Source organism: Vombatus ursinus, unplaced genomic scaffold (assembly GCF_900497805.2).
Source record: "Vombatus ursinus unplaced genomic scaffold, bare-nosed wombat genome assembly UNPS02014768.1, whole genome shotgun sequence".
NCBI lineage: Eukaryota > Metazoa > Chordata > Mammalia > Diprotodontia > Vombatidae > Vombatus > Vombatus ursinus.
In genome coordinates this window covers 5,220,814-5,247,209 of record NW_020954546.1, presented here as the reverse complement: position 1 = coordinate 5,247,209, position 26,396 = coordinate 5,220,814, and the positions used below count along the sequence as shown (strand labels likewise).

General features: G+C 42.6%; 1 protein-coding gene across 4 annotated transcripts in view; it reads left to right on the top strand.

The window, feature by feature from the left end:
• Nucleotides 1–25,192, top strand: part of LOC114043183 (phosphatidylinositol 4-phosphate 5-kinase type-1 alpha-like) — a 31,028-nt gene extending 5,836 nt beyond the window's left edge. The window contains exons 2-16 of one of the 4 annotated variants that reach the window (XM_027862195.1): nucleotides 10,132–10,172; nucleotides 11,714–11,791; nucleotides 14,293–14,423; nucleotides 15,409–15,526; nucleotides 15,641–15,793; nucleotides 16,515–16,814; nucleotides 18,196–18,401; nucleotides 18,867–18,950; nucleotides 20,300–20,348; nucleotides 20,851–20,935; nucleotides 21,948–22,097; nucleotides 22,306–22,432; nucleotides 22,564–22,644; nucleotides 23,152–23,200; nucleotides 23,473–25,192. In XM_027862195.1, the coding sequence (XP_027717996.1) occupies nucleotides 10,132–10,172; nucleotides 11,714–11,791; nucleotides 14,293–14,423; nucleotides 15,409–15,526; nucleotides 15,641–15,793; nucleotides 16,515–16,814; nucleotides 18,196–18,401; nucleotides 18,867–18,950; nucleotides 20,300–20,348; nucleotides 20,851–20,935; nucleotides 21,948–22,097; nucleotides 22,306–22,432; nucleotides 22,564–22,644; nucleotides 23,152–23,200; nucleotides 23,473–23,475 (1,655 nt within the window). In that variant the 3' untranslated portion in view covers nucleotides 23,476–25,192. Of the gene's footprint in view, nucleotides 1–10,131; nucleotides 10,173–11,713; nucleotides 11,792–14,292; nucleotides 14,424–15,408; nucleotides 15,527–15,640; nucleotides 15,794–16,514; nucleotides 16,815–18,195; nucleotides 18,402–18,866; nucleotides 18,951–20,299; nucleotides 20,349–20,850; nucleotides 20,936–21,947; nucleotides 22,098–22,305; nucleotides 22,433–22,563; nucleotides 22,645–23,151; nucleotides 23,224–23,472 lie in introns of all 4 variants that reach the window. The other 3 variants (XM_027862194.1, XM_027862196.1, XM_027862197.1) reach the window with 3 other exon arrangements.
• Nucleotides 25,193–26,396: the final 1,204 nt, after the last annotated feature.

The window sequence follows — 26,396 nt, the reverse complement described above, 5'->3', positions numbered from 1 at the left end:
GAGAACATATTGTGCCTCCCACCTCTGGAAGGGTAAAGAGAATGACTACCCAGATTGCAAATAACTAGAACAGAACTATTCCTCCAGAGAACTTGTGCAGTAAACAAATGACTTTCTGTATTGTTTGACTGATTTGTTTTAAGGTGCTCTGCTCTGTCAGGTGAGAACCCATGGTAATTGGCAGTTCATTTCTTGGGTTTCTTCTGCTTTTATCTGACCTATGCAGGAGTCATTGGCATATTTGAAACCAAATTAAAAATTGTCCTGTAATTCTCTGGGACGGCTTCTTCTATGATCAGTCTAGGAACTAGCCTGCGCTTCAGTAGTTTGAGGAATGGGTATCTGTCTGGCCTGCACTTCCCAAAATCATATATGTGTTGCAAATATTAAAGTTAGCCTCACACAAGCTCTTAGTTCTCTGCTGGTAGATGATGTCATTTCATCTCCTACGGAAATGCTTCTGCCCTGAAAACACAGGGAGAGGCTCCAGTATTAAGGCCAGCTCTGTTTTGCTCTACACATTGCAGTAACCCTCATTGAAGAGCTGTCTACTGCCTGTAAAACCATCTTTGTTTCAGTCATCTCTTCTTATGACACCCAATTCTTTTTTATTCTCCCTCTCAAGTCTGCATTTACTGCATCTCTTGATACTACTTTTGAATGTCTCTTTTTCCTCATCTCTTTCTCTACTTTCTACCAAAATTGAGTCTGAATTTCCAGGAGCTCAGCAGCAGGAGGTACATTTATATAGAGTTATGACTGTGACTCTACACAAATACCCGTTTTGCCAAGTGACTTTAAACCAGTCCTTCCATGTGGAAAGTAGCAGTCTGTTGCTGCACGAACACAGCTCTGGGTGGGGTCAGGAACCAGAATTTAGATCTTCCTTAAAACTAGGACTAAGTAAATGATTTTTAAAAACTGTTCTGTGATGGGACGGTGATACAGTTTTGTCTTTTAGAGAGAGAATAGAGTATGACCAGTTTGGGACTTGATCTGGTTGGCACAACTATTTTCTGAGGTTACATTGGCAACATTTAACAATCCTGTGATATTTGTACTGGAACATTCAGCTTAAGTCTTACAGTTCAGGAAATATACTGAGATTAAATGATAGACTTGTTTATCCATGTTCTGACAGGAAAGTATCAATGTCGTCCTGATGGCTGTGAAGCTCTGTGTGTGTGATATACTCTTGCAGCAACCCTAGTATGATATGTTCTGAGGTGGGTTTACCAGTCGCTTTGACTGGCATCAAAAGCAGGGTGTGGAGTGTGTGGGAAACATATTGTAATGTTGGACATCTTTGGAGCCCAAAAGTGTCAGTAGCACCTTGGACATTTTCTCCTTTTTTTTTTTCTTCTCCTTGTACCAGCTTTGGAGCAGCACAACGGCAGGTTTATGAGTTTAGTTTAATGGAAAGCAACATAATCATGTGTGCAGTGTAACTGAACAGTGATGACCTGATAGAGAATGAGTGGTGGAAGAGTGTTGGACACAGAGATCTGAGAACTACCTAAAATGGGAAGCTTTCTCAAAGGAAAAATGTGATTCTTGGGTTGGGGGGAGGGTATTGTGTCTGCTCATGGAATTCTTCTGCCAAAGCTTTTCCTTGTGATCTTTTGAAAATGGCGCACTTAATATCAAAAGTTACTCCACATCTGAAAATTGGTCCATGGGACTTAATCTATTTCCCTATTCTTAGTTTAAGTTTTTAGAATCTTTTAAAATGTTTATTCTACTATAAGCAAACACAAACTCCTCAGTTTGATAACTTTCTATTTTTCCTCATTTAGGTTTCCATTTTCTGTGCTGTGGGGCCACCCGTAAGAGAGGTAGAGCTGATCTTATATCTGTGCTTAGTGAGGCATGAGCTCCCCACAATAACTAGCAGCCAGCTCCCCTTCCCCATAACCATCTCAGGTTCTTTGGAATGGGATGGAGTGGAGTATAGTCCTTCCCTGAAAGGGCTATGAGTGAAGGGTTTTGTAAGCACATTTGACTAAAGGTTCCCTACTCTTCTCCCTTCCACCATGCCTCTTGAGGAGGAAAAAAAAAGTCCCCTCCCAATATAGAAGTATCTTTGCTTGCAGTTCTCTAATACAATGTGAACTGCTATTCCCAACTCCTCCATCTCCCATCTGCCAGTGCCTCCCTTCTGTTTACCCTGGAGTCTTTTTGTAGCATCATTCTTATTGTTCCAACAGCCTGTTTCTCTGCCCTGCCTCTCCTGGCTGTCTAATTTCCCCTGCTCTCCTCATTGCTTAGAAAAGCTTTGGTGGTTTTATTAACAAGAAAATTTGTGTGTTAACTAATTTGGAAATGAACCTGATGCTCCAGGGATTGGACCGTCCAAGGATTCTAGCTCATGTTAAAAATGTAAAAACCATTCATGGCTCACAAGCCATTCAAAAAAGTCACCTGGATTTGGCCTTTGAGCTGTAGTTTGCCAACCCCTGTCTATCTGGGGAAGCCTTCTCTCCTCCCCATTTTGTAAATGAACTCCCTAGTATAGGATTAGTTGACTTGCTGACAGTCCCTCTATACAATGCTGTGAAACTAGGGAATAGTGCCAAAGTTTATACTTCACTCAGTCAATTTTCATTAATCTGTAAACATCCTGGTATTTAAGAGTTCCCTCTTTTGTGTCTCCTCCACAAAAGTAATTGACTGTATTGGTAAAGTGGTAAAAATGCTTTTTGATTAACATTCACTGTTGTTCCATTTATCATTTGGGGAAATCAAGCTCTGATCAGCAAAAATGCCTCTAGATGTGTGCAAAAGAGCCAAAAAGAATTATGCTTTTTGCTGCAGTAAGCAGTGAAAACATAGGTACCAAACCCAGGCAGAAATCTGCAGTCTCAGAGGAAGGAACTATTTCTATTTAAAAAAGAAATGATGATTCCTATTATAAAGACAAAAGTTCTTTTCTCCTCTGTTTGTGGCACTTTGGAATTTTATTTTCCTTGGGTTGTCAGCTTCAAGACTTTGGAACCTGTAAAAATGAGAATCTGTCCCCTCAGTACAGGAGTGGCAGAAAAATGGCACTTTCTTGTATAATAACAAAGATAGTTCCTCAATTTTTTTTTTTTAATTTTTTTTGAGGGGGGGTGAGGCAGTTGGGGTCAAGTGACTTGCCCAGGGTCACACAGCTAATGTCTAAGGCCGGATTTGAACTCAGGTCCTCCTGACTCTAAGGCCGGAGCTCTATGCACTGTGCCACCTAGCTCCCCCGATAATTCCTCAATTTAACTGGTGGAAGTGGAGGGGGGAGGGAATCTACCTGGTTTTCATTCCTTTTGGTTAAAGAAATTGCCTGCTGTCACACAGGAGATAAAGGATATTGGTTGTGATTTCACTGAAAAGAGCTGAGGGAAGAGAACTGGGTTCTTCTGTTACTGAAACTGACCTCCTAGGGCGCTGAGGAGCAAGTGCCTCGAAGTGATCAAAAAATATGTCATCAGCTTATTCATTGCAGTTGTTGTCTTTTTGAACTCCAGCGTTCTGCTAGAGTAGCCCAGTTGGAACACCTTCCCCCCTCTACTTCACAACCTGCCTTGCCCCACAGAAGGGGTAGGAAATTGGGAAGGCAGCATGAAGCATGAACAGTACTAGACTGGGGCATTAATAGATTGGGCTCCTGGTTTTGCTAGCTGTGAGATCTTGGGTACGGCAATGAACATATTTGGTCCTCAGTTTCCTTATATGTAAAATGTCGGGATTGGAATGCATAATCTCTTAAATTCTCTTCCAGCTTTGTGGTGCAGTGATTTCATGGATCTTTCTTGTTTTAGCTTAGGATTGGGTAAGCAGCTTCACGTGGAGTTCATGGAGCCAAACTTTCGACTTGGTGTGTTTTTTTAAAGCCAGTTGTCATTAACTCATTTAGCTATAGGTAACTGAGAAGTGACATTCTCCTAAAATAAATGTGGTGACCCAAGAGGGTCACAGACTGATCATCTAGTTCTTTTTTCTCCTCTCCCCTCTATGTTGAGGGCCTGGAACTCTGAATCATTGGGACTGACACTGTGTCATCCACTTCTTTGGCCAAAACAGGCTATTTGTAGCCACTCCGTGTTTTCTGTAAAGCAGCCAACTTGTCTTAGCTTCATCTTTGTTTCCAATAAAGTTGCTATATCCAGTCCTCTGAAATGTACTTCAGGGCCTATTAATAAAGTAGGATCCCTAAAGGCATGTTGGAAACTACCAGGAGAGGCAGCGCAAAGCAGTCTGTTACACTGAATGGTACCAGAGACAATTGTTGGTCACATTCTACCACGTTGTATAGGAAGCTCTTTCATCTTTCTCCATTTTTTAACCTCTTTTATTTTTCTCCCTCCCACCTTCCTTTCCCTTTAAGAAATGTGTTTTTTTTTTCCTTCCTTCAACAAATATTTATTAAGTTCCTACCATGTGCAATACGTGTGCATGCTATGCTCAGTGCTGGGGGTGGGGGGCGGGGAGAGGGTAAAGAAGTGAATGACACCTTACCCTTGAAGAGTTTACATTCTAGGTCTGAGAACAACATATAAACATAGTACTAGTCAGAATGAGGTAGGGCACCTAAAAGTGGTACGAGGGGATGTAGTTAAGTCAACAAGCATTATTAGGTGCCAGGCATGGTACTAACCACTGGAGATACAGAGAAAGGCAAAAAAAAGAAAACAACAAACCACAGTGTCTGCCCTCAAAGAGCTTCCATTCTATTAGAGAAGACAACATGTAAAAAAAAATGAGGTGGTCACAAGGTAAAGGAGTTCATGGAAGGAACTGGACTTTATTCACACTGGGCCTTAATATGTGTACCACACAATTGTGGAGAACGATTACAATTTTTTTTTCCACTTTGCAGTTATCAAAGTACTTCCACAAAAGTATTCCAGCTTCATTAAACAACTGTGGCCTAGAGTAAGTGCTCGATTGAGCCAAAAAACCTCTGTTCAAGTTCCAGCTCCACCACTTGTTATCTGTGACTTCACGGAAGCTATTTAAACTATCAGCTTCTTTCCTTTTCTGTAAAATGGGTTACTATCACAGAGTTGTTAGAATCAAAATAGATAAAGTGTTTTATATTTTTCAAGTTTTATATATATATATATACGTATATATGCACACATATGTGTATGTATATATAAGGTTACTGTTATTAGTACCTCTTTACTCTGTGAAGTACTGTTACTGAAGTCATTCTACATACCCCAGTTAGATCCTGATTTATTTAGCACCTTCCCTGTCATTTACCTCAGTCTTTGGGGTAAAGTCTCTGCTCAGTGTCAAAGCACTTGGGACTAGAAGCTCAGGCAGTGGTGACCTTGAATACAATAGCTGGTATCTCCTGCATCTCTCTGTCTTGCACATGCTGTGAAGAATAACACACTTGTACATCATGCTTTTTGGTGAAGGTCATCGTAGGTTAGATGGAAATAATGTAGGTGAGGACTTTGCCTATAGCAATGCTGGCTTTTACTGGTGCAGTTTAAAGAGTTTAGGGAAGCATTTGTAGACAGGTCTAGCATACCACTACTTTAGGGTCCTATATTAAAGACCTTCATTGTCCCTGTCACTTAATCACTACTTCCTGCCAGTGCTGGCACAACATGAACTCTTTACTACTTGTTTTCCTTCTGTCATATTTAAGGAGGCAGGGATGTCTTCTATGCTACATAAGCCCTAGTGGAATAGAAGTGGAAAATGTTATCAGTGGCCTTAGGTGGACCCTGAATGCATCTAGGGATGGTAATGAGTCTCATTCAGCTGTTGGTATATTATTTGCATTGAGTCTCTTAGAGGATAGGGTTCCTGGCTGACTCCTTACTTCTGTTGCTACATGTGCTGACGGTGAAGAATTTCATAATTTCTCCCTATTTTGCTTCTCTCTTCTGTGCCTGATCACAGCACTCTTGGATGAAGGGGTTGTTGATACCTACACATTAAGCACTTTAAGACACCTTCAAAGCTAGTTTTCTCCAAGATCTATGAACTTACAAAACATCTCCCCAAATCTTACTTCAACGCTAATGTTGAGGATCATTGACATAAGAATTGTTAGTCTTACTTTTGGGATTATGCTCTCAATTTTGTTTCTTTCTGATCTCTTTCTTGTCCTATGGGCCATATATTCATTGGATTAATTTCCCAGCAAGGATCCTGGTCATACCTTCTTTTTCTTAAGTTGGTAACTCCCTAAAAGTCTTCTAGGAAACGTTATCAGCTTTCCTCTCACCCTGTTCCCACCTATCAGAGTGAAGAAACTGTCTCTGAAAATGTATCAGAGAAAGTCAGCTTAGGAGAGTGATTCAGTATCACAGAGCGGAAGGTTGCAGAGAAGCCACAGTAATGGTGGTGAAGAGGAACAAAAAAATTTCATCTTTGAGACCACTGGAATGTGTGGTAGAATAGAGTGAGGTCAGGCTTTGCTCACACTTACTCTGCAGCCTTCCTGGCTGAGCTAGTTACTAGAATGTTTGGTTTACAAAACCTTTTTGGTTTTCTCCTTCATAGGTTGAAATATGTGCTAAGTTCTTCCAAAGCATCCCACATCTCAGTTTTTGGATTGATGCTAATCTGAAAAACTTAATAACTATATTTTATTATTTTAGGAGAAAAAAAATAGGCCTCATTAACACCAGAGAGAAATCTTTCCTATTTGGGAAAAGTCACTTCATGTGTTTATCTCCATCTCATACCTTCTTCTGGGTTCCCCATTCAATAGGAGAATATACTGGGGGTGATTGTGTCCTTACCAGAAGGTATTTGAGGAAAGGCGTCAGGAAATCAACATCCTTCTTAAAGAAATTTGGTCTTATGCAAAGGGATTAAATCTCTCCTGTCCTCCCAAGTCAAATGTTGTAGTATTTCAGACCAAATACACCATCCAGCTGGAAGTATCAAGCTGGTATTGCCATGCTGAATTGGCATTTTTAACAGTTTCTCTTTTGAGGTCATTTCCCACAATTATAAAATGCTTAAACAGAGGAAAGAAGGCTCAATTGTGAAGAGGACAGGTGCAATGGTAGTGACTGCTCCAACTTTGGGATTTCCTCGATAGACCATCTCAAGTTGGCAGAACCCTAGGGCCAAGTCCATAGCAGATGGTGCCCAGTGTTGGCACTCCAGTGTCCATCAGGCCTCTGCACTAAACTGGGTTGTAGCATTGAGTCTTTGTTGGCAGCCTTAGCAAAATCCTATAGGTTTTCTGTTTTTTTCTATCCCTCCCTGGTAGCTTGGCACTCTGATTAGTTTCCTAGGGACATAACTTCCTGCAAAGAGAAGAGTAAAGCCTGTTCTCCGAGTGCCGTTTGGTCTGAGGGCCATTATTTAGCACCTGGCAGCCCCTTTTCTTCCCCTTACAGCTGCAAGCTTCCTGGGATGAACCCCAGCTCTGCAGCTGCAGTATCCCAGCTGAAAAAAGAAGAGAGAAAGGCATCATTGGATGGAGTCCTCCCACCAGAGTCTTAGGCATTGTCTAAGATTACAACTCTAGATCTGGTTGGTACATGTTATGTGAATACTATGAAAGAGTAAGAACCAGAACCTCTTTTAAGGAGTGTAGGGAACAAAGTTGGCCTTGAGCTGGCAAGTTCTCTATTTCTCTCTCTCTCTCTCTCTCTCTCTCTCTCTCTCTCTCTCTCTCCCTCCCTCCCCCCCTCCCCTTCTCCCCCTCTCCCTCTCCTTCTCTTTTCCTCTCTCCCCACTCCCTCTTTCCCTCTCCTCTCCTCTTTTTTCTCCCCCTTTCTCTTGGAAATAGCATTGTAAAAATGCCTTTCTTTTTCATTACTTTGGCCTCTATTAATGACTCATCTTTCCATTTAATTGGAATATTCTCTCCCTCTCATTTCCCCTCCTACCCTCAGTGAAACAAAGAAAGGAAGGAAGAAAGGAGGAAAGAAAGAAAAACAAAACCCTTGTAACATGCATGGTCAAACAAAACAAATTTTTGTGTTGGCCATGTCTAAAAATTAGATGTTTCAGTCTGTACCCTAAATCTGTCATTTATCAAGGTGTGGGTAGCATGTTTCATCATGCTCCTCTGGAATCATAGTTGGGACTGACCAGCTTTTTCAGAATTTAGGTCTCCTTTTGTGTGTGTTATTTGGGCAAGTCTTCAAGCTCAAAGCAGATTAAATTCTACCTAGAGGATTAAGGAGTCAGTTTGGGAGAAACCAAGCCTTTGAGATGCTCAGTATAGATTCATGAGTGTTTACATGGCAGATGAACTTCAGATTTTGCTCTTTGACCCATCCTTCCCACATTAGAATTCATGCTCAATATCTTACTCCTCCTATCCGAGAAATAACTTTTATCTTTTTTCAAAGGCTGAGCCACTAAATTGAGAGAGTCAGTAGCAGATTTAGCATCAAAATATAAATGTGGAATCCCTGATCTAGGCCCTCAAGTCTCAAACTAACTTTGTTCACCCAAGTTATGTTAGTTTTTGTGAAAATTGGTCTGTTATGGAAGGGGGTGAAGGATTTACAGGGCCATGGTGAGGAAGAGTTAAGTCTCCTTTAATCTGGGCATGAAGGGAGTCTGTGTTTTTCCTATTACCATGTTTCATTTTGTGTAGCGTGTCTTCTTAACAGCATTGAAATGTTAAGCATAAGAACCGGTACCAGTATTCAAGTCTTTGCTTTTTTGGGAAGAGAGGAATGAGAACCATCTGTTCCACTCTGTTGGCTTCTAGCCTGTCTGTGCTCTGCGTTGTGGGACTGTAAACACTTAGCCTGTGGCCAGTATTGAGTCCGAACCTTTTCCCTCGATCCTCAGATCTAAATTGTCTGGTTTACATAATTAGATGTAATTTTTTTCCCTTAGTATCCCCAAATTTCCCTCTCCTTTTTCCCAGGTCTTCACTTTCATTCCTGAATTGCCATTATATTTAGACTTATCATTTACATCTTTTTTTGAGATGTTTAAACTTCTTCCCTTCAGATTCTTCAGAAATAGACCAAAGACATGATTGAGCAAACCCTGAAGATAAATGTAGCTTAAAGTTCTGTCTTCTCCCCAAATGCAGAAACTCTCTGTCAGCCTGCCTTTGCTTTGGCTTCATCCTTTTCCTGGTTGGCATGTAGGTAAAGGTGAGGGTGGCAAACTTACCTGTTCATAGGTGTAGGGCCTGCAGCCATTTTCTAAAGATAATTGCTTCACATTTTTCCCAAGTCAAATGGGTGAAAAGCCATAAATTGAAATTTGAATGATAAGGTTTGTCCATAGCAGGCACTCAGTATTTCTTGAATGAATGAATTTTAAACCTAAGCTACTTATATCTTTTCATTTATTGACATTAACAGCACAATAAACCAGGACAGGATATAGAAATCCTAAACAGTTCCTATGTACCCTAAGTTCCTTTACATCAGTGGTTTTCAGCATGAGATCTGGGGGTCCCTGGGACTCTTTCAAGGGGTCCATGAAGTGAAAATTGATGTTTTAATTTCTAATATGGTAAATATCAGTAGATATAATGCACATAAACAAAAACTCTTTGAGAGGTAATCAATTGTTTCTAAGATTGTAAAGGGTTCCTGAGACCAAAAAGTTTGTGAACCAGTGCTTTACATCGTCCCCTTTCTCTCCTCCTCATTTCTGTTTCACCATAATCTGTACTAACCTAACCTTCTCCTCATAGGGATTGAACATCTTATTCTCTTTTGTATTAAACAAAAGTTCCTGGACTCTCAAGATATTCTCTGAAGTTCTGAAGGATTTTATCAGAAGGCCAATGTGCAATAATGACGGCCTATTTTAAACGTGGCAATAGACTAGTCCCAACTCGAGGTTCTCTAGGAGTATTGGGATATTTCCTGTCCCTCCCTTTTCCTACCTTGGTGTCAAGTCAGAGCCACTGACTTTGTGTTCAGAGAATAATTACAGAATTATATTTTTTCCAAGCTCAGTGTAAGAAGGATGTATACTGAGAAGAGAATGAACTAAAATTATATGTTGGGTACGAGGTTCCTAAAAAAGAATTGGCATCTGGAATTAATGAGGAGGTGATTGGAGTTTACTGTCATGCTAGGGTCGAACATTGATTTTTAGTGTGTTTAAGCAAGAAACGTGTGTGTGTGTGTGTGTGTGTGTGTAGTCTAGCATGTACTTATGCTTTTGTTTTTGTTTTGTATTTTACAGTACAATCATCATTCAAAAAATCTTTGACCACTTCCTCTGAGGTGAGTGTCAGAAGATAATAAGAATTTGAGTAGGGTGAAATTTTTTTTGTACATGGTACTAACCTCTACTAGCTAATGCCCTCGGTTAGGGCAGAATGAGCTGACTCTCGCCTCTGGTAGACAGAAAAGAGGTTCCTAGTGTCTAACCAATGTCACTTCTGCTTTGATTTTATTTTATTCTTTCAGCGAACATAGAATACGACTCTTTACACCATATAGGAGATATTCTTTAAAACTTCCTTCCTAGACCATATTCCTTGCCTTTCTCTAACTTTTCTGCCCCCTCCAGGGATCTGTGATAACCTGTAGAACACACAAGTAGAAAGCAACCAAGTCTTGAGGGCCTTTGAAGAAATCCTTCCTCTGGGTCATTTCCCAAGATTCCTCTGCTCAGAAACCAGGGATCTAATGATAAGAGTGCTGGTATTGGGACTGTGGAGGTCTCTAAGTCCCGACTCCAACACTCGTTAGCTGTGTGACCCAGAGCAAATCTTTAGCTTCTAAGCCTCATTTTCATCATCTGTTCAATGGAGATAGAAGTACTCATACAACTTATTTTACAAGATTGTTGTTTGAAAAGTGCTGTATAAATCTTAAATCATAAGAATGTGACCAGCTGTGATTATCTTCAGGAACCAAGGGCCTTGAGAGGAGCCATAGAATTTTAATGTCATGTAGTGAAGTCTAGGAGGCCTTGTTTATTTATATTCCTCTCTTCTGACTGTTGGCTCCAAAGATTAATCTTATTGGTTCTTCCCTAAATCACCATTCCCTCTTCTCTACTTATTTTGAGGATAGAAAACGTAAGTCAAGACTAAACTCCTAGCAATTTCTCTTACTGTGACTGGAATGGTCCATCTCAGCCTTGTGACTGCTGGGCTCTAAATCTGCTCCCATAAGCCAATGACTAGACTGTCTAGGCAGTCTGTGATCTTTTAATCTGACTTACTAGGGTCCAGAGTGATTTGGTGATCAGCATTTTAGAGGTAGAAAATGAGCCTCCTTACTAATAATTTTAATAACAGCAGCTGACATTCACGTAGCACGTTAAGGTTTCCAAAGTGCTTGACAAACATTGCCACATTTTATTCTCTTAATCCTATGAAGTAAGTACTAGAGATACCATCCCCATTTTACAGATGAGGAAACTTGAGTCTCTGAGGGATAAAGGGAGTTGACCATGTCACATAGGTGGTGTTAGAGTTGATACTTGAATCAAGTTGTCTCTCACTTATAAATCCAAAATGCTTTCCATTATTTAGTAATTCATCCTTTTAAAGGTCAGCCAAGGATTTAGCATAGTTTCTGGGATACCTGTTCCACAATCTCATTTTTTCTTCCTTTCTGTTGACAGTATCATTGTATAGCTACACTCTTCAATTGACCTTTGTTCCTGCTTCTGTTAATGTATTGGAAATAAGCATTAATGCTTTGAAGCTTTATTAAATGCCCTTAACCTAGAAAGCAGAGCATCAGTGATTGTATCTACTTTGGTAATTGCCTAGTGTGAATATTTACTTTTGTCTTCTTTGTCTTTGTAGGTATCTGGCTCCTCTGGTCCAGTCAAGAAAATAGGACATAGAAGTGTTGATCCCTCTGGGGAAACAACATATAAAAAGGTATATCTGGATTCATGTCTCTCCTCTTAGAACTGGGCAGTGATAGCTCTGATTTCCCCTTGTCCCCTTTTCTGGTTCTCACATCTTCTGCCTTTTCGAAATAGCATTACAAATAGCTAGTGCAATGCACTCACAAAAGATAGACTGTTATTCGTCTCTGTATGTTTAAATGAGGATGTTCTTAATTGAAGGTTTACATTTTTGTAACAGAGTTGGCAACAAGTACCAGCTTATTGTACAAAAGAAACTGGGTTTCTCTGTTAGGGAAAGGCATACAACAGGTCCTTCAAGGCTGCTCTCACCTCACCTCAGGGCAGATACATCTCCTGCTACCTTTCGTGTGATGCCTCATATACATGAAACTGCACGAAGAGGCCAGCTCCTTATATGGCAATTCCCGGACAGACAGCAGCTGGCTCGCGTTGCAGCTTGTCTCGTCAAGCTCCTTACTTCCAAGTATTGTCTTTGGAATGAAAGAATTCTCAAAACTGGTGGGAGGAGCCTAAATATCTGCCCTTGAGATACCAAGTAGGATGTAAAGGTGGTTGCACAACCAAGAAGAGATAAGAGGATTTGGGTAGGGGCAGAGGCCAGGGGGAGAGAAAAGAAGAGCAGCCACTTGAGATTTTCTCAGCTCTTGGCCAAGCTCCAAGATATGTTCTTGTTCTGTAGCCCTCCCTGGGAGCTCTGTAGCTAGCTTCCTAATAATAGTACCTACCTCACAGGGATGTTGTCTAGATCAAATGAGATATTATATGTAAAGACTTTTGCAAACCTTAAGCACACTGTATAAATGCTAACTACTCCTGTGCCAGAGCTCCTTTGACTGGTATAGGAGGTGCTTAGGGCTGCCAGCCTATTGATTTGGTGGAGCTAGATTCTGGTTTCTGGTCATATTGGCTCTTCTGACATCCTTGTCTTAGTGGCATTATCATAAATCAGCACTTCGATGTAGTGACATACACTTCAGATTTTCACATAGCTAATTCTTGAAACAGAAGTTAAGTCAAATCAACAAACATGTATTTAGTGCCTCCTATTTGCCAAGCACTGTGTTAAGCACTGGACAGGTAAAGAAAAGCAAAAACCTGCTCTCCAGGAGTCTAATGGAATAGAAAGCATATCCAGTATAAATCAGAGATAATTGACACAGGGGAGGCACCAGCATTAAGTGAGTTTGTAAAAGACTTCTTTCATAAGGTGGAATTTTAGCTGGGATTTGAAAGAAGCCAGGGATAATTGAATCCATGGGAGCTGATGAGATCACCAAGTGAAATAGTATAGAGGGAGAAGAAAAAAAGTTGCTTCTTTTTATTCCCAGCTTTTTTTGTTTTGGATGGTTTGTAGTCTCTCTTCCATCCCTGGGTAAGCTGTAGTTTAATTTTGCTAAAGTCTATAATATCTTAGAACTTTAGAACTGAAAGGGGTCTGTACAATTATCTAGTCCAGGAGTTCATTTTTTTGTTACATGGACTCCTTTAACAGTCTAATGAAGCCTATGCATACATCATGTTTTTAAATACTGAAAATAAAATACATAGGAATATAAAGGAAACCAATTATATTGAAATATAGTTATTAAAATACTTTAAAAAAACCAATGTATGGATTCCAGATTAAGAATCCGTGATCTAGTCCAATTTTATAGATGAAAATCTCTTGATGCTATGACAGTAGGATGTGTTTATTTTTTCATTTTTTCAATAGGCAATGTTCAGAGTGGCTTAGGCTACTGTTTCTGCCTCCTTTTCTCTTAAACAAGATGCAGAAATGCAAATAGTTCCATAGTTCATTAGATTAATACCTTCCTCTTGTAGTAGGCTCCGAATCTCATAGTACAAAGTCTTTCCTATGGAATTGGGATCCTGAATTCGGGTGGGTGAGGGCCTTTGCTTCCTGGATTTAGAATTTTTTGATCACATTGGAGAAGATGAGTTTATTAAGCCCTTCCTTTTTCTTTATGAAGTGATCTGCATCTTTTATGTTCCTTTTACCCCCAACTAAGAGTTTTTAGTCTTTTGGGGTCCTAGTCAGTCTCTGCTGCATGCTGCTGTGATCTCTCCATAGCCAGCCAGGCACCCATGGAGTTACCATCAGGGGTATAAAGTGCTTGGCGGGGAGGAGGATGTGTATCTGTTGGTTGTCTTCCAGCATTCTCAGCTTGAGAGGGTTCCTAAGATCGAAGTCTAAGAGTGGGGAAGAGACAGAGCTATGAGCCCTAAAGAAAGTGTGTCTGGCAGTAGAGTGAACTCAGCTGGAAGGGAGCACCCTGCCTGGAGACCCAGCTCTTGCTGTTCTGTCCAGCAGAATGTTCTGCTCCCTCTCGGCACTAGCAGGGCCTGATGTAGCAGCAAGCCAGGAGCACGTATTTTTTTTTTTCCCCGCATGTTACCGAGAAGCCTTTTGCTTTCATTTCTTTCTTCTAGCACCCTGAATCTGAACTTTCATAGTGTGTGTCAGATTTAATAACTTGAATTTATCCTACTTTTCCTCTCCCCCAGACAACCTCATCAGCCTTGAAAGGTGCCATTCAGTTAGGCATTACCCATACCGTTGGCAGTCTTAGCACCAAACCAGAGCGGGATGTCCTCATGCAAGACTTCTATGTAGTGGAGAGTATCTTCTTCCCCAGGTGAGATAACCTGACATTTAGGGGAACAAATCTGGTCCCTTTCTGCTGATGCACAAAATCAGATTTAGGGGTTCCTCAAGGAGATTAGATGTGGCATTTTCTGACCCCAAAAAACCCACACACACAAAATTGGTCTTACTACTTTGTAATTTACTTGATTGTGCACATTATATGTCTCCAGTAGAAAGTAAGCTCCTTGAGGTTAGGGACTGTTTGGTTTTTGTCTCTTGTATACCCCCAGTGATGAGCACAATACTTTGCACCTAAAGGTTTTGGAAGGTTGAACAGCTCAGGGAGACAAACAAAGAAAGATCGTATCATCTAGTTGAGTCTAGTCCACATCCTGACACTGGCCCTTAGAAGTCAGGTACGCTCAACCATGACCCTTGACCTGGGCAGTGGAGTTCAGTCAGAACAGAGATTGTCCACTAATGATCTGTAGCAAGTTGCTGGTACTTGCTGCATTTTAAGGGTAGGAAAAGGAGGGCCTGGTGTGGTACCCACCGCCACCCCCCAGCAGTGTGGCCAGAATCTCTATTGATGTGGTAGTCGTATACACTCTGGTTTAAACCCTTTTAAAGGTTTATATGATCTTCCTACTGAGGAAGGCGTTTGGCAAAGGTTAAAAAGTCAGGTGTCTCCCCAGACCCAATCAAGGGATCATGGGTCTGACTTGCCGTTGCAGGTCTCCTTGTCCTTAGCTGCCACAGAGGTTTAGTTTTCCATGCTTAATGAGCTGAAAACTAAAGCAGCTGTTGCTTTTTGCTTTTTTTTTTTTTTAATGAGTTGAGTATGGGAGTAATATGAGTACTCCCTTAGCCCATGCCTTAATCCCCACACTCAGCCCTTGACTCAACAAGTGACTCAGTCAGAACCTTGATTATCCCTCTGGGAGGGTGATCTTGGCTAGACTCTGGGGGAGCACTGAGGGAGGCTTCCTGACACATTTTTGTAAGTCTTGACTGTTTCTACTTATCTTGTACAGTGAAGGGAGCAACCTGACCCCTGGCCATCATTATAATGACTTCCGTTTTAAGACTTATGCCCCTGTTGCTTTCCGATACTTCCGAGAGTTATTCGGAATACGGCCTGATGACTACCTGGTAAGCTTCTGGGATGCCTTTCTTCCCAGTTCTTCTTCAGCCCAGAATTCTATTCCCAGGTTTGCCAGGTCCTGGTGTTTCTGAAACTCTTTTTCTTTTTTTTCTGGATCCCAGTATTCCCTATGTAGTGAGCCACTAATTGAGCTCTGCAACTCTGGAGCCAGTGGCTCCATCTTCTACGTGTCCAGTGATGACGAATTTATCATCAAGACTGTCCAGCACAAAGAGGCCGAGTTCTTGCAGAAGTTGCTGCCAGGATACTACATGGTAAGAGAGCTGGGTTACAGTTCCCTTCCATCTGCTTCCAGGCCATGGTGCCAGCGAGCATGAAAAAGCAGCTTTGACGCTTCCTTCCCAAGAACTTTGTTTTGGTACTTTTTATCCCTTCTTCTCCTGCCTCACCTTGGTCTTAGTTTTCTGTGTCTGGCCTACCCTGAGGTTCACAGGTAGGGTTGGGTTTGAGGCCTTCTTTAAGATCCCAGGGCAAAGCCACATGCTCAGGTTCAGTTTCTTTAACTTGACTTCTGCTGACTTTGCCCTCTTTGTATATACCCCTAGGCTTGAGGATAGGTCAGGAAGGCCTCCTAGTACCTTTTTCCTCCATTTGTCCCCAGGATGTTTCCTTTGTCACAGGATGATCTCATCCTTATCTCAACAACTCCAGAGAAATATTTCCTCACTCATTCTGTATCCTGACCCTAAATTACTATTATTGTATGGGTCACTGTATCCACAGCTGTTCTTGTTGTAATGATTTCTGTGCAGAATTGAAATGAATGCTATGGAGGATTCAGACAAGTAAGAGTAGCTTGAAAATCCCAGGCTGACAGACCCTAAAGCTCTGCCTTGGGAAGTAAATACCAGCACTCCTAAGGCAAAAAAGTGATAGAGATAAAGATGATGGTATCACTTATCCTGGAGCTTTAGTGAAAGTCATCTTCCCCTTTAGTGTATTCCCCCTGCATCTCTCTTGTCTCTGCCCCCTCAGAACCTGAATCAGAATCCACGGACTCTGTTACCCAAATTCTACGGGCTGTACTGTGTACAGGCAGGTGGCAAGAACATTCGAATTGTGGTGATGAACAACCTACTTCCACGCTCAGTCAAAATGCATGTCAAGTATGACCTCAAGGGCTCAACCTACAAACGACGGGCTTCACAGAAAGAGCGAGAAAAAGTGTTCCCCACCTACAAAGACCTAGACTTCTTGCAAGACGTGCCAGATGGCCTCTTCTTGGATTCTGACATGTATAATGCCCTGTGCAAGACGCTGCAGCGAGATTGCTTGGTGAGTGCCCCCTTGCCCCTGCAAAAGGAACATCAGGATCATGCCTCAGTATTGACCTTGTGACAAGCAAGGTAGGATGATATTCCTTAAATGTCCCTTCCCTCAAAAAAAAGTCACCAGACTTCTCACTGACACCAAGTATCACAATGAACCCAGCCCTGTGAAGTTTGTAGTTAGAATAGCCTCTTTGTCACCTTGCTTAGCTCCTTCACAAGAATCCAGTATTACTTTATAAAGTGCAGGGAGAAAGGATGGGCAGAGACAGAGGGTGAAAGCTGGTAAGGAAGACTTGGGAGAAAAATGGGAAGAATGGGCTGAGGGGCCCCTGAAGGAATGGAGGATTTAGAGAAAGATTGATAGAGAAACATGCTGTTCTCCAGGGAAGTTAGCAAGGTATATCCACATGGAACTTGAGAGCCTGAATTATGCCAAGAGGAGGGTGAAAGGGGAAGGGTCCCCTTTCCCATCAGGCCTTTGTTAGAGTTACAGGAGCCCCATCTGTTTGTATTGGGAAAGAGAAAGAGAAAGCTGCTTTTTTACTTTGAGCTTCAATTTGCTATTGGTACTTTATCTTCATTTCCAAATTTATTCTTCGTCCCTCTCCTATCTGGTGAGCTTGCCCTTGTAACTAAGAGTTCAGAAAAAAAGAAAAGAAAAAAAGACACTTTTGGAAAACTAATACACACATCAACCAGGTCTGACAGTAATAGGCAGTGCCCCATGCCTTTCTTCCGACAAAGGAGTAGTTCATTTTTTCATTTCCCTTAGGGCCAAGCTTGGTGGTCGTAATGACACAGCATTTAGCTTAATTTTGTTGTTCTTTCCATTTACAGTGTTGTCCTTGTTTTTGTTGTTTTCCTGGCTTTGCTTACTTGACTTTGCATCAGTTCTTTTAAATCTTCCCATGCTTCTTTGAATTCTTTGTAATTGTGATTCTTTATAGCACAGTGGTATTTCATTATAGTAACATACCACAGTTTATTTAGCTGTTTTCTGTTGGTTCTAGTTCTTTGCTTTCCATAATGGTTATACCAGTTCACAGCTTCATCAACATTGTATTAGTGTGCCTGTCTTTCCATAGTCTCTCCAACATAGACTGTTACCATTTTTTGTCATCTTTACTAATTTGCTTACCAGGAGGTGAAACAGAATTGTTTTGACTTTAATTTTTTTAAATTACTTGTGATAGTTTGCAGTTCTTTTGAGAACCATTTGCTAATAGGCTAATTCTAAGAGAACCCTTCCAAATTCTGCTTTTGTAGGGGGTGGGTGCCAGGTCTTAGTAATCCTCTTCCTCGTGCTGGAATTTTCACTTCCTTTTTTCCAATTTGGGTTTCATGTGTCTCAAAGACTCTAGCCAAAGTATCTTCCTTACACCTAGGTGCTACAAAGCTTCAAGATCATGGACTATAGTCTGCTGGTGGCGATTCACAACATGGAGCATGCCCAGAGAGAACGGCTGCCCACTGAAATGGGCTCTGGAAATGACACCCGAAAACCAGCCCCACAGAAGGCTCTCTATTCCACAGCTATGGAGTCCATCCAGGGGGAGGCCCGACGGGGTGGCACCATGGAATCAGAGGACCAGTGAGTATATGATGAGTCCTGGGAAATTCAGTGTAAGGCAGGTCACTATTGATTGTAATTCAGTTTAGAATAGAACCATCTTGGACCCCATCCGTGAAAATCTAGTTATTGGACTACTATTAAGCGAGGTTGTCCTGTAGCATGACTCCCAAGAAAAATGTTATGGTATAGGTAAAGATCTAGTGTAGATTGTGATATCCATGGGATAAGGTTGATCATTGTCCAGTGGGGCTTATTAGGGAAGGTTTCCTGAAAGGCAGGTTGGGGAGGGTTGGAAGGAACTTACCTGCAAAATATTTTTGAAGGGAGAAGATTTCATGATTCTCCAATCCTTGGAAATTAAAGTATAGTTTGTGCTTTAGTGAGCTCAAGTCCATGGCCGAATTTGACTTAGGGATGGGAGGTGCCATGCTTTTATAGCTCTGTGGTTTCCTCATTCTTCTCTCTCTCTTGCATTTGTCCCAGGATGGGTGGCATTCCTGCCCGAAACAATAAAGGGGATCGACTGCTGCTTTATATCGGTATCATTGACATTCTACAGTCTTATAGGTGAGAATCTCTTGGGTAGCTAGGACACAGAAATGGATCCTAGGTTTTGCAGTTGAGGAGGGATGAGTGTTTAGGGTTAAATATCCCCTTTCCAGTCAGATAAGTTAGCCTTGCTTCCAAGATATCTCCTGATTAAGACTCATAGGTTTCAGGACATCTGCTTGTTATGCAAGATTTCAGATGAGAGGCTTCATTTCCTCCCCCAATTCACACATACCTTCTGGTAGAAAGCTAAGTCAGCCCTAAGACCATCTGTCTGCTATTGCTTTACATGGCATGAGTCACGCTCCACTGCAGGCTGTAGCTGGAAGTTACTTCTCTTCCTTTCTTACTTTCCCAGTAGGGAAAAACAAGGGAGTTTCTATAATTGGGCCGAGAGCCCTAGCTTCTGGCCCCAGTGAACAGAGATGAGGAGCATCTGCTGCAACCCAGAGTTCCTCTCTCCCTTTTCCCCTGGGAGGCCCTTGCATTTGAAAATGATGAACATCTACATAACAAGTCTTCAGTATTTGTTGATTTTTTTCATGAAGAAAAGATCACCTGTCTTTAGATCCTTTTATCACCACAACAAACCAAAATCTGATTCACACTATTACCTTGGCCTGGATAACTGCCTCATTCCTCACATAGATTTTTTGTTTTTTTGCATTCTCAGATAGTTATCTGATCTCATCCATGTGCATGTTCCGTCCAGCAATGCAGATTTCAGCTCATCCATACCTTCCCATCCTGGCTGACACTTCTTCATGTCCTTTCCTATGTTCGCCACAGAGCTTCCACCTAACACGTGTTGCCCTCATTACTTTCTCTTGCCATAGCAGCGGACACAGGCAGTCCATGGCGGGGAGGTCCCTTGCTGTAGCTGTGTGACCCGCCCATCTCCTTTTTTGATCATGCATTTATTTGATGGCATCTTTACTGAAGTTCCTGTTGTGGTTCCTTACTTGTTTTGTGTAGCAGCCTGTGTGTGATCTCCATAGTTCTTTGCTTTTTAAGTCTTTGGAGACTGTATAGTTTTCTATGAATCGCAGCCATACAATGCCACCAGTAAAACATTAGTGTTAAAAAGATGGGCCTTTGTTTCTGGGGGAAGTTTGGTGTTACTGAAAGAGCGTGGCAATTTCTGAAAGACTCTGCAGCCTGCCCTCCTCCTTCCATATCATTGTGGCCCCAGCGCATTGCCCATTTGCAATTGTCCAGTTGAATCTCTCAATTCTCAAGAGAATTAAGTTTGGATGACTTTGTTCTCCTAGCCACCATTTACCCACCTTTGCAGAACAAATAATAATTATTTTTTTTAATGAGTCCATGACTTTCAGGATGTCTTTGCACTAATAACTCTTTCACAGGTTCATGAAGAAGCTGGAACATTCATGGAAAGCTCTGGTCCATGATGGGGTAAGTGGGTTGTTTTTACCTGACTCTTCACCTCTCTGTCCTGCATTTCCCTGCTCAATTTTCTCTATAATGAAATGGGTAGAGTTGACTTTGAGTTTGAGAAGCCCTGGCTTCAATTTCTACCTCTGAAACATTGGCTATGTCACTTAGCCCCTCTGGGTTTGTTTCCTTTTCTGTAATGAGAAGAGACTAGACTCACTGACTGAGATTTCCCAGTTCTGAATTTATGACCCTGTGGTCTTGTGACATGCTGGCCTTTGAACTTGGGCAGGTCACTTAATTTCTCAGTGCTCCAGGCACCTCCGTCTGGCTCTGTTTCAGAGAAGATTACAACCTGTGCTAGTGGAGAAATTCCCTCTACTGTTAAAATCACCAGTCCAGCCTCTCTCCCTATTCCCTCTTCCACCTTCTGTAGGTCCTTGGCTCAGGGGCACATGGCATTTAGTATTGGGGAGGGGTCCTCTTTCTCAGAGCCCTTTCCCAAACCTGTTCTACTCCACAGGACACGGTGTCAGTGCATAGGCCGGGTTTCTATGCCGAGCGTTTCCATCGATTCATGTGCCATACAGTATTCAAGAAAATTCCCTGTAAGTGGTTCTTCCCTGATGACCCAATCCCATCACTGTCCCTATACATTGTGCCACTGAGGTGAGGGGCATTTGGGAGGGCTGGGGGAATTAGAGCGTACAGCCATGTGGCAACCATGGCAACCATGCCAACCACTGGGTCCGACAGCCAACTAGATAAGGAACATTAACACACATTTCCTATCTTGGGGTGGGGGTTTCTTTGTCTCCTGTCCCAGGCCATGCTCAGAGTAATTACTGTGACATAAACTTACTGTAGCCTATATCATCCCACCAGGGACTCTACTTTTTTTCCCTCTCAGCAGCAAAAGTAGACTAGTTTATCCTGGCCTCCATGTTTTAAAGCCCTCTAGGCTTTAGGCCCTTTCCATGCTTCTGTTTGACCTTTCGATACTAAGCCCACCAAAGCTCCCTCAAGAGGGCCTCAGGGACCTAGGAATTTTATGCAACTCTACCAAATAATCAGGTCTTCGCTTAATTACTGTTTATTGAACAAAATTGCCTGGCATGGTGCTAAAGAAATCAAAGAAAGCCTCTTCTTTCAAGAGGGACATAAGCTTGAAAGAACAAACACAAAAATAAAGCCTTAATAGAATTTTTAAGACAATATACCAAAAAATGCAAGTAATACTCAATGACAATTTAAGGGGCTAAAAGGATAATCATTTTCAAGCCTTCTTGAATAAGGGAAATTTGGAGGGGAGGACTTGGGTTTGAGGGACAGTAAGGGGGTGGGTGATGGAGTTAAGATACAAAGGTTATTTCATATTAGGGCTGAGGAGAAGATACATCTCCCTTACCTTTTGTTACCCATTTTCTTCCTCAATGGAGCATACTACTGAGGGACCCCAGATAATGATGTATTCCCTCTACAAGTTAAACTTGCTCTCCCTTTTTCAAGGGATGGGGAGGTGGGGAAAGAGAAGTAAGGTACTTTATACGTTTTTTTTTTTTAATCTTGGTGTTGATCTCTATGTTGAGTACTAAGCCGCTCTCTCTCTCCCTTTTGAAGTGAAGCTCTCTCCTTCCAAAAAGAGTCGGATCAGTTCATCCCTTCGTCGCATGGGCCCAGGTGGAAACTCTCTCTCCCCTTCCCAACTGACAGTCCCTGTCTCTGGAGATAACAAAGCAGAAATGACAACACAGGTGGAAGTAGAACCAGGTTAGCACCATGTGTGGCCACCATATGTCGTTAGGAACCTCCTTTCCCTCTCTTCCCCAACATCTTTCAGATTGGGACGCCTGTAATCTTAGAGATTCTATGAGACACTACCACATTCTTGACTCCTGCTGACCCAGTGGGACACTGAGTTCCTGTAGAGTTTTCCTCTTTTTCCTCACTGGTTCGTATTTCATCTTTCATCTTCTAGGTGTCTACTTTCACCGCCCTGATTTACTCCCCCGAACTCCACCAGTGGACGAGACCAATAGTGACTCTGCTGCCACCACCCTTTCTACCTCTCCAGGCAGTGAGAAATTCAACACACCAGCTAACAGGTTTGTTCCTCAGCCCTCTCTTCCAAAGGTCTCTCATTCCTTTCTCCAACTCTCTGTACTCTTCTGGGAAGGCAGTACTTGACCCCTTGTGACCCTCAGAGGTCATGGTCTGTCCTCTGCTCTCCACTTAGGTTCATGGGTGTGCAGGTTCACCTTCCTGTGGGCTCAAGCTCAGAGATCCTGAGAAGGGCGAGAAACCTCAGTCTTGATAGGTGAGGGGAGGGGTGAGCCCCTACCCTGGGCCTTGGCCTTGGGCATGGTCCCTTTGTGCTAATATGTCTGCTTATTCCTCTTCCTGACCACTCTGATCTTGAAGCTGAGCTCCCTAGCTCCACTCTCCAAACCTTTTTTCATCCAAAAACCTTCAGAGTGAGACCCTTTTTTGCCCCTGCCACAAAGTAGTTTGGCCTGTGAGGGACAGTGTTGTCAGCCTTGTACAGGGGTCCAGAATGAGGATGCTGGTGCAATTTATGTTACTGTTGAAGGAGCAGAGAACCACAATAGGTGGCGAGAAAATATTGTTTTAGTTTGAGCAAAATAGCAGTCCCTAACTTAGCTTTTCCTTAACTTCTTCCACCTGATGCTCACAAGTGATAACATTGAAATAACTTGGAGGGGTAGGGGGAGTAGGGCAGTCAGGAGGAAGGATAATGAGGCCTGAGCAGGGACAACCCCTTGCCCCATCTGACTTCTCTCCCCTAACACTTTTCCTCCCACAGTTCACCTCCCTCAGAAAGAATTGACGCTGTCGAGTCAGAATTCAGCTGTGTGAGTGACTGGGATTTGGGGAGGTTGGTGTCCTAAGGCACAAGAGGCTTATTATTGAGGTGGGGAGGAGCTGGTTGTACTGTTGATTGCCATGATCCCTTCCCCCTTTGTGATTCAGTGTTATGGCCCAAATTGGGTGGAGAGAGCCTTTGTTTCTGCCACCCAGGCTGAAATGAACTTATTATTATTATGAAATTATTCCAAAGCTCTGATTCTCTTCTACTCTTTTCTCCTTCCCCACAATTTTACTCATTTTTTCTTTCCCTCTCCAGTGAGAAAAAACCCAACAGAGGACCTGGCACTTGGAATTAGATTCTTCCATCATTGTGGTCCCAAGGTGTCAGCCCCAATCCCAGCGCTGCTGAGCTCCCCCTTTCCTGGCTATTGAAAAGGAGAATAGTAGAGTCTGGGAGAACCTTCTCCCCAAACTCCTGAAGAGGAGCCTCTTCCCCACCCCCAGGATGGGCATTAATTAGTGCCTTAGGCAGTCCGGCAGTGTCATTGTGTGGAGAGCATCCCGGATCCCAAGTTGAGTGGCCCCCATTCTGCACTTCCTGCTCAGCTTCCAGAGTTGACTTTAGGACTGTGCCCTCTCCAAAACTGAAAGTAGGGCTGGTGGACTATGCGGTTCTCTTCCGCCTTCCTTGCCTCTTTTTTAGCAGCTGGACTCTGTTCTTTTGCAGCAGGCTGGCTGACCGCCCCAACTGCGGCTCTCTCCTTGCCTTCAGGAGGGGAGGTTCTCTGTAACTTTGCTAAAGGTTTTTTGGAAAGTAGGGGTGTTCCTACCCCCTCCTTGGCTTGGGTTTTCAGAAGCTCCTCACACTCCCTCCCCTTTTCTTTTTTAAAAAAAGATTTCAAGCCAATTTCAGAACAAGAAGTTGGACCCTGGCCACCTCAGAGGCCTCAAGCAGTGAGATGTTCGGGGGAAGGAGTGCGGGCTCCCCATAAAGAGGAGAAAGGCTGGTAAAGCACATGTCAGTGACAACTATGACTCCAGGAGAATCCTCTTTGCATCACATTATGAGTTTCTCCTGTCTCAAGAATCTGAGATACGAGACAAGGGCCTATACATCGATAAACACAATACTCACTTGGAGTGGCCGTGGGATAAGTCAGAGATCTTCTGACCAGGATCCCTGCTGACTGTCAGGCCACACTGATTATTACTCTCTGCGATTTGAAATATTTTCTGGTTGTTTTCCTGAATATAAAGACTTATCAAGTGAATCTTGTATCCTTCTTCAAAGGATTTCCCTCCTTGCTCTTTCTTACCTGTTGCAACAGTGTCTTGTCTGGGGAACTGGGTCAGGAGGGTGGACAGCTTTACGTATGTAACAGGCAGTCCTCAATGGTGAGACAGAGGAATGTAACGTCTCTGGAATCTGTTCTTGAGTCATTTGACTTGTGCAGTGGTGCCATCCCTGCATCCTCAAGTGAAGAGAGATTGGGGAGAAGGTACTTTAGACCACTGTTCCCCAATGACAAGGAGTAAAAGTCTCCACCTTGCCACTCTGGTCTTGTGGGAATAATGGGGGCTGGAGTCTCAGGCAGACTGTTGAATCCCCATTCCCCTTTTCCCCTTCTTTCCCCCTATCAGGTTAGTCTGTACCCAAGTAACTGTCTATATTAGACACCCCGACCCCCACCTGAAGCCAGTTTCTGGCCTTCTGTCTTTGCTGCCATTTTTTAAATAAGAAGGAAACAGAATTCTTGCTATTTTTTTCATGATTTACTATTTATGAAGTATTTAAGTGTTTTATTCAGGGCAGAGTTATTCTCTAGGGGGTGGGAGGGAAACAGAATATTGGAGAGAGGTCTGGGTCTCTGTATGGCAGGTGGAATTAGAAGGGAAGGGGACTCAACATTTCTATGAAGCGTCACTATCTGCCTCTACTTTGTATTGTTCAAAAATGGCAAATGCATTATAAAATGATGAGTACCTGGTTTTAATGTATTAAAACTTTTCTCAATTATTTTAATCCCTTTTAAAAAGCTTTTTGTCGTTTTCCTTTCTGGTTCTCTTTTACCACTCTCTCTTCCACACACTTCATTCAGGTGACCCCAAACCGTTGCCTTCCTTCTGTTGCCCTGAGACTTAATCCGCCCTATCCACGTCCCCTTTTCCTAGCCTTAGCTGATTTCCAAACTTCTGGTAGAAGCTGCATTAACCTTGTATTCCATGCCCCATTTTATGTCAGGACACAGGTATGTGGGATGGATAGGTGGAGGGCGGAAAGTTTACCTCACTAATGCTTGGGTTTCAAATGTTGTAATACGGTCTGGCCTTTTCCAAGCTTCTTGTCCTGAATGGTGTCCCTTCTCAGTCCAGTTTTCCTTTCCAAGGTATTCAAAGCATCTTCCTGTGCTGTGCTGAATTTGAGCTCTCACTACCTGCTTCGAATAGAACAGGTAGAGTAAAAGGAAAAAGGTGAGTTCCTTTTAACCTGTCCTTGGGATTGAATGAGCCAGGTTGAAAGCCACCACTTTCTTCTCTACAACACCCTTCAACAAATATTGAACACCTAATTGTTCGTCCTTCCTTCTTGAAGAGGACCATGACATCAGGAAGGTGATGCCATGACTTGTAAGTGAATTAGATTTAAGTGAGGGAGGGCTGTGCAAAGTAACTAGTCTCACTTTCTTTGGAGCCATGTGGGGTCCAGTGGCAAGATATACTTCAGGATGACTGGAGATGGTCCTGAAGGCAGTGGGAGACCATGGCCTTTTAAGGCTAAGGTCTTTCTCAGGTCTCAGTTTGACTGATGCAATGCCCATTCGTTGATTAAGACTAGGTAAGAAATGAGGCAAAGAGTGACCTCTTTTACCAAGTTAAAAAAAAAATTATTTACACACACACATACACAAAATCTGGGAGGAGAAGACCATCAGGGTTTCTGGCCAAAACAAAAACAATTGCTGTTTACACTCAGAGCAATCAGGGACCGTGAGGGCTTGGACTGGGACCTATTGTTGGCCAATCAATGAGAACCAGAGTGATTTGGGTAAGATGTGGTCCATAAGAAAGAAAGCTAGCCTGTAAACCCCAAGATACCTTGTAAGGTTTCAGCGATCAAGATTTACATTCCTTTGGGCAGAACACCTCACAGTTAAGGGCATGATAACCCCTGTGGACAGAGGGAGAGGAAACAAGAGGAAAGGAGGAAGGAAAGAGCTGCGTTACCCAACTGGCACTGGC